Consider the following 8,196-nt stretch of genomic DNA (forward strand, 5'->3'; position numbering starts at 1 on the left):
CCCACCTGCCCTCGCGCCGCGCCCCTCCCCCACGCCGGCCGCGCGCTCCGGCGCCCGCGGGCACGCGCGGCGGCGGCGGCGCTCGGGCGTGTGCGAGGCGTGAGGTGGAGATGGGGGCGGAGGGAGCGGGAGCTGTCACAGGCCCCGGGTCCGCCTGAGCGAGCCAAGTGGGGTGTCATGGCCGCGGGGGGCAGCGGCTGCACTTCCTCTGCTGGCAGCGGCGGCCGGGGAGTCAGTCCTCGGCGCACGGGTCGGTGTGTGCGGATTTGTGTTTGGGGTGCGCGCGGCGGGGAGGCGGGGGCGGGAGCCGGGCGGGGGCCGCTGCGGTCTCCTCCGCGGAGCCCCCGGCGACCGGCGGGCTTCCCCGGGCGGAGGGAGCGCGGACTGGGGCGCCCGGGAGGGGCCGGGCTGCACCTCTCACACAGTGCGTTTTGTCTGTTTTTCTCTCCCAAGGTCCCGTTTCCCTCTGTGCGGCGGCCGGCGGGACCATAAGGGCTTAACTCAAATACCCAACCCTCCTCCAAAAAGTAAGTGGCCCGTGTGCTGTCCGCTCCACCCGCCGCCCCTAGCCCCTGTCCATCCTTGTGTCTGACTCTCACGTCTCCAGCATTGTTATTTCCCCGTCTCGGCTTCGGTGCGGCTGAGGTGCGGGGAAATGCCCTCTCGTCGTCCTCCTCTGTCCCCCACGCCCAGTCCTCGGGGAGGCCCGGAATTCCAGCCCCCCATCTCGGTGGGGCATGTTCTAGGGAGTCAGGGCTTCCTCAGCAGAACCTGGGAGAGTCTGTCCGTCTGCTTGGGCCCCTGGTCCCCTCCTTCCCGACGGGGTTTCGTTGGAAGGAATTATGCAAATCCTGCTTTCTGGTGTCCATTCAGCGGCAATTTCATGCGGTGAGAAGTTCTCTTTGTTGTGCGAGGGGGAGAACAGACACTGATTTAATAGACATATCTGTTGGGGGGAAGGGTGGAGGGGGTGTGGAGAGGCTCAGTTTGGAAGAATTACAGCACTTGGTTAGCTCAGTCTTTGTGTTTGAGCCTTCTGGCTTGACAGGAGGGTCTGCCCTTTACAATGTCCCACAAGGGATGTTTCCTATAATAGATGAAAAAGCAAAACTAAAACTTTAAACAAGTGAAAAATAAGGTAGCCTTTACTAAGAGAAAATAAGCACTGCCATTTTTGCAGTATTTCATAATGAAAATGTATAATGTAAATTTATTGAAGACTTAGACTGTAACATCAGATGGAATTAATGCAGGGGACAATGCGATAAGGTGTCCGATACCACTTTGGTTGTCCAAAGGTTAAAAGTATTTTATTTAAAATGCATACTTGGGTAAATATTAAAGATCTGAGCAGGGTTTTTTTTGGGGGGGTGATTCACCTTGTGAATCACAGGTTAAAATTTCCCTCTTGCCAATCCAAGCTCTGCGCTGCCCTCCAGGAAGCAAGCTTTTTGGCTCCAGCTATCATTTTCCCTGTTCTGCTTCTGCTTGTTTTGTTTTTTTCACGACCTGTCACACATTTGCTACACTGTGACATGGGTTTTAAGCACTTAGGAATTATGTCATTTGTCATCATCAAGTAAAAGTGTACATGTCAGGTTTTGAGAAACATCAGATTGAGGTGTTTTCTGAATTATTAGTTAATAGAAAGACAAACTATTTAGAAGGATTTTTAGTTTTGTAGCTTTAGTTACAGTCGTAGTGATAGTGTATTCTGGAGGGCTTTTTAGTATTTAAAAGACTGGGATCGAGAAGTGCACCCTGTAATTTCTTGTGTGGGTCCAGCTTTTGTTTAAATTATTTCAGTGAATTTTCCTATGCTGTTCGCTGTAAAATCCTCGTTTTCTGCTTAACTCCTCTTTCTTATCAGTAATTGCATTAGTGGTTGATAACTGCTTTTGGACTAGATGTTTTGTTTTGTGCCTCTTACTCCTGTAAACACCTCACTTGACTATCAAAGTCAGATGAATTCTTTGGTGAATGTTTTTGAGTTGGTGATCAGTTTTCTGAGAGTATATTTGGAACTCCAGATTTCTACTTTTTAGCTGATGTTCAGGAACTTTTAGAGTCTAGATGTTATTTTAAATACTAATACTTATTGATAGTTGCTCAGCTAAAGTCAGTTTGGGCATCATATTTTTTCTTTTGTTATATGTAATTTTGTTCTCTAAGGGGATTGTTTAAAGTGGTGTTACGAGATTTGTATTTTAAAGGGCTGGCAGCAGTCTTTATATAGTGCAAAAGGAGCTGTGCTGATTCCTATCAGATGAAATAATTCCTCTTAGTAGGATTGGTTCTTTGCAGTTAATCTTCTGATTTTATTGGTTGATTGTTTTAATATTTTAGGGGTGTTTGGTTTTTAAGTGAAACTTAATTTATAGTAGTCCTTGGGTTAAAAATGATGCTTCTGTCATTTCCAGAATTTAATTTTCCTTTTTCCTTTTTTCGGCAAGGAGGGAGTATGTAAGTGATGTCTTGAATACAAGTTACTGAGTCAGCAGTGCCATTAGTTGAATCAGAGTTAATACAGATTGACTGTCTCTTCAAAGTGCTTGAGGTCAAAGTGTTTGAAATTTCTGTGTTTTTTAGATTTTGGAATGTTTGCAAAGATTTTGTTGACTGACCATCCATAATCTAAAAACCTGAAATCCTAGTTACTCTAAAACCAACCCTTTTGGAGCACTTTGGATTAGAACAGAACCTGTGTTGGGTTCAGACAGTCATTTCAGGAGTGGGTGCTGCTTTACTTTGGTGGCTCTTGGGGGTGATCAGGTTCCTGGCAGATTGGTGTCTCTGATGCTACTGCCTATTGCTTGGCCTCCTCTAACCTTTCTGTATTTTCAAGCGCTTCGTAGTGTGGGAAAAGGTGTGATTTTTGCTAGTTCTAGTTTGGCTAAAAAGGAACAAGATAAGTTTCTTGACTCATGGAAGGGTATTTCAATTACCTCTGTTTATAGCTACAACAATTCTAGAGGTATTTGATAATACCAGTTTTTAAAATTAATGAGTTACACGGGGTGGCCTTGTATTTTCTAATAGTGAGAATTGATTATTTCATGTCTTTGGGTACTTCTGAGTACCTGTCCAGTCCCTTAGCAACTGTAGTTTAGTGTTGTTACTAGGGTGCAGGTAAGTGATTAATTCACTTAAGTATTTATTATGCAAACTGCCTTAAAAAAAAAAAACAGACATTGTGGACAAAAGTTGAGGAGGCTGCTCTAAATTTCAGGAGCTTTTAGTTTTTGTTGTTGTTTTGTTTTTAAATTTAAATTAGCTTTAAAAATTGTGTTTTACTAGAACTTTTAGTTCTTACATAAGTATATACAGTTTATTGTACAAGTCAAAATGTGTAGTATAATGGTACAGATTAAGTGTGGAATGGAGGATAGAAGTGAAATAAATCTCTTCATGGAGGTGGCATACTTCATTTTGATCTATGTGGAAATGGTATAGTATACCTGAGAAATATGAGTAAAATGGAAAAGAACAAGGTGTTCATTTAAGCTGCAATCCGTGATTAATGGGAGGGATATATGCTTGTGTAGGAATTTTTAAAATGGAATTTAGCTGGCTGCGCTGGGGCATGCCTTACATCTCAGCACTTGGGAAGCAGAAGCAGTCAGATGGATCTCTCAGATTTAGACCAGTCTGTTATATATAACAAGACCCTGTCCTTTTTTTTATTTTATTTTTTTGAGTCAAGGTTTCACTATATAAGTCTATAGTTCTGTTTGCTGGGATTAAAGCACGACTAGCTGCACCCAGCCCTAAAGCTGTTATTTTTGTTATTAGACAGAATCTCATGTAACCTAGGCAGGTTTCAAACTCACTTTGTACCCAAGGCTACCCTGTAACTTCTGATTTTCTTGCTTCTATTTTCCAAGCGCTGTGATTACAGTGTGTGTCACTACACCTGACTTTTTATTTATGTATTTGCTTTCAAGTTAAACAATTATCATCCCTATACATTTTTTTTTTAATCTGTCTGCAAATTCCCCACCCCCCTTTTAACTGTTCTGTGTATTTGTGCATTGCTTTGGGCATAATTCCATTATAAACTGATGACTTGTTTTCATTTTGTTGACATTTAGGTACAGGGAAGTACCTAAAGTCCATACCCTAATATTTTAAATTGAAATAGAAATCACATGTAATAACGTTCACATTTGTTTGTTTGTTTGTTTGTTTGTTTGTTTGTTTTGAGACGGAATCTTATATCATCCCAGCTGGTCTCAAAGTCTGTTGCCAAGACTGGCCTTGAAGTCCTAATCTTCCTGCCCGTATCTCTAGAGAGCTAGGCTTACTGCTATATGCTACCATGCCTGACAAAATTCGCCTTTTGAATTGTACAGTTTCTGCTTTCTAATTATTCACAAAGTTGTATACATACCATCATTGATTCTAAAACATTTTCATTTCCATAAAAGAACCCCCTTGCTCTTAGGCAGTTCTGTGACTTAGCTCTTGGCAGCTTCTAATCTGCTTTCTGTTTCTGTGGGTTTGTCTAGTCATTGGTTTCTTAGAGATGAACTCATGTTCTTTATGGCCTTTACATCTGACTTCTTCCATGTATCGTAGAGCTTTCATCCAGGTTGCAGCATGCATCCACAGTTGTATTCCTTTTATACTACATTATATGGACAGTCCACATTTTGTGTGGACATTTAGCATGTTTATTTATTTATTTTGGCTATTACAGTACTATGAGAATTTCTGTACAAGTTTTTGTGTGAATATGTATTTTTAGTTTTCTTGAGTATGTACATAGGATAGAGTTGATGGCTTATGTTTTAACTTTTTGAGTTTACCATTTTTCAAAATGTTTGGGGATATTTTACATTCCTACCATAATTTTTTAAATGTTTCAATATCTTTTAAGTGTACACTAATATTTTTTTGTACACTAATATTTTTAATTGTCCGTTTTTGCCTCTTGATCTTTTTTCTCTTTGATTTTAAAAAAATTATGGTTGTCCTAGTGAGTATGAATTAGTATGTTATGTTTATTTGCATTTAGTTAATGACTGATGATCTTTTATTGTGTTTATTGGCCATTTGATATCTTTGGGGAAATGTTTGCTTAGTTCTACTATCCACTTTGCAGTTTGGTTGTTACTACTGAATTGTAGGAGTTCTTAATGCACTCTGAATACTAGACCCGTGTCAGTATATAGCTTACAAGTATTTTTTTCTCAGAATCATAGGTTAGTGTGTAACTAACTTAAGCAGAGCTTGTGAAAGGGAATAGTGGGTATAAGCAATGGAATAAGCAGAATGAGATGGAAGTTTTCAATAAAGGATTGCTTAAATATTTTTTCTATGAATCAGTAAATTATTGGTTATTTTATGGCATTGTACAGCATAAAGATACAGCTTGCTACCTGAATCTTCTAAATTTCAGCTTTTGAAAATGATTTATTTCTTTATTTTTATTTTAAGTGCATTGGTAATTTTCTTGCATGTCTGTCTGTGTGAGGTTGTTGGATCCCGTGGGACTAGAGTTACAGATAGTTATGAGCTTCCATGTGGGTGCTGGGAACGAACCCCAGCCCTCTGTAGAACAGCCAGTGCTCTTAACTGCTGAGCCATCTCTCCTGTCTTGAATTCCTGCCTTTTAAATGTTAAAACACCACAGACAATATGCCATGCCACACTATTCAAGACTGTTTTATTCCTGAGTTTTGGATAGAAATGTGTTCTGCCATAAAGTTTTGTCTGACTGTATTCCACTTGAGGTTGAGCAGTGAGAAAATTCTAGAGTACTTTTTGTTTGGAGATAGCATTTCACTGTGTAGCTCTGGCTGGCCTAGAACGCAAGAGATCCAACTTTTGTCTACTTTTCTAGTATAAGGATTAAAGATTTGTGCTTTTTGTTTTGGGGATAAAAAGTGTTTCACTGTGTAGCTCTGGCTGGCCTAGAATGCAAGAGATCCAACTTTTGTCTACTTTTCTAATATAAGGATTAAGAATTTGAACTACTATGCCAGGTTCATGCTTTAAAATTTTAAGATTATATTTTTATTTTCATTTTATAAAATCAGAAACCTGACCAGTTAGTTTATGGGAAATTATGATTATTTTGTTTCCTGCCGGACTGTTTTTAAAGGATTTTGAATTTTGTTGCAACTCTTAGTTTCTCTGATTTAAAAAAAAAAAAAAAAAAAAAAAAAGATTTGTTTACTTTTATTGTATGGGTATAGGTGTTTTACCTGCATGTATGTCTGCATCATAGGCAGGAGAGGGTGCCTAGAGGTACTTGGAATTGAACCCAAGTCCTTTGGAAGAGCAGCCAGTGCTATCAACCACTGAGTCATCTCTTCAGCTCCCAGTTTCTCTGTTTTAGGTTGGTTTGATATGCTACAAAGCACCAGGGAAAATGAGGTTCTACTATGCTACATATATAACTACACATATTCCCTGTCTTGTGTATGTAGCAGAGCAGTTTTTGAGCTAGCAGTCTTCCCGTCTCACCTTTTGGCGCGCTGGGATTGCAGTAGTGAACCCTCAGCCCCCAGGTCCAACTTGTAGTGAGGCCTTAAAGATGAAATTGAGCATTGGATGAGGTATGCAGCAGTTAGACAACCCAGATCCTTTGCTTAATGGAATGTGAGGAGCAAGTTAGAAAAGCTAGATAGTAGTGATTGACAGCTTCTAATGATTTTTGTCTTGTTTTTATTTCCTTTGTTTCACATTTCATCTGTTTTGTTCAAGAGAATTATTTGAGTAGATCAATCATTTTTCTAAAATAGAAGCCAGTGAAATTACAAGCAGAAAACCAGTATCATTTTAAGTATTTCTTATCAATTTATGAATGAAATCATTATAAAATTCTTAAAATTTAGAGTAACAGAAGGAGCCAGTTTTGTGTAATGTGCATCTTTTAATTGTAGGAGCAGATGCCTCAGGGATTGCTAAAAGAAATGGATATAATCAGTGGTGTTTAAACTGACCTTAAGTTTTAGTGATGGGAAGCCACAAGTTAATAATAAAATTGTCATTTTATGTTAAGAGAAAAAAAATTTCAGTTTACCTTATAGTTATACTGAAACTATTACAGTATAACTTTGATATAGCAGCAAAGCCACCTGTCTTACAGCTCCTGAACCATACACAGATATCAGAAATTGAAGATAATTTTTTTTGGGGGGAGCCCTCTTCTGCGATTGGGTTTCTCTGTGTAGCACTGGTTATCTTGGACTTGTAGACCAGGCTGGTCTTGAACTCACAGAGATCCACCTACCTCTGTCTGTAGTGTGCTGGGATTAAAGGCATGCACCACCATGCCCAGCCAAAAATAATTTGTAAGACAGGTTGTCTCAGGTTTTTGATAAGTAGAATGAAGCAGGTAAACATATTAACTGCTTAAAATTTAACATAGAAATGAAAAGTATCAGAAAATCCATTGTTAACTCCATTCTTTATCTACAATAACACAATTTTGCTTTTTCTTGTGTTTTGCTTGTGCAACAAGGTCTTACTATGTAGTCCAGGCTGGCCTTGAACTCACAGAGATCTGCTTGTCTTTGCCTTCCAAGAACCAGGGTAATGGTGTCTGCCACTATACCTGGGCATTTTATGTTTTTTTTATTTTTTACAAAACTTAACACGTATTTCATTGTCTTTTATTTAGAAATATTGGAAGTTAAATATTAAAAAATTATTTGTTAGCTGCTGAAATGATGGTTCAGTGGGATGGTTAAGACAGAGTACTTGTTGCTCTTTCAGAGGGCCTGGGTTTGGTTCCCAGCACCCACATGGTAGCTCACAACCATTTGTAACTCTTGTTCCAGAAAAATCTGATGCCCTCTTCTTACTTCCGAGGTAACCAGGTCATAAAGTAAATAAATCATCTTTTTGTATTGGCTAGTTATGAGGCTGGAGAGATTGCTTAGGGTTAAAAAGCACTAGCTGACCAGGCATGGTGGTACTTTTTAATCTCAGCACTCTGGAGGCAGAGACAGGCAGTGTGAATGCTAGGCCAGTTTGGTGTGTATAGTGCGACCCTCCCTCAAAAAAAACCAAACCCCTCAGGTAGGTAGGTAGATAGATAGATAGATAGATAGATAGATAGATAGATAGATAGATGATAGATTAATAGATAGATGGATGATAGATAGATAGATAGATGATAGATAGATAGATAGATGATAGAAAGAAAGAAAGAAAGAAAGAAAGAAAGAAAGAAAGAAAGAAAGA

General features: G+C 39.5%; 1 protein-coding gene across 3 annotated transcripts in view; it reads left to right on the plus strand.

Annotated features, from left to right (window-relative positions):
* Positions 1–130: 130 nt before the first annotated feature.
* The window catches only part of Lcor (ligand dependent nuclear receptor corepressor), a 104,446-nt gene continuing 96,380 nt past the window's right edge, over positions 131–8,196 (plus strand). For 2 of the 3 annotated variants that reach the window (XM_055629974.1, XM_055629978.1), the window contains exons 1-2: positions 131–254; positions 454–527. In XM_055629974.1, the coding sequence (XP_055485949.1) occupies positions 178–254; positions 454–527 (151 nt within the window). In that variant the 5' untranslated portion in view covers positions 131–177. The remainder of the gene's footprint in view (positions 255–453; positions 528–8,196) is intronic. The other variant, XM_055629977.1, reaches the window with a different exon arrangement.

The sequence above is a fragment of the Psammomys obesus genome, unplaced genomic scaffold (assembly GCF_907164565.1).
Source record: "Psammomys obesus unplaced genomic scaffold, mPsaObe1.curated_primary_1811, whole genome shotgun sequence".
In the NCBI taxonomy this organism is placed as follows: domain Eukaryota; kingdom Metazoa; phylum Chordata; class Mammalia; order Rodentia; family Muridae; genus Psammomys; species Psammomys obesus.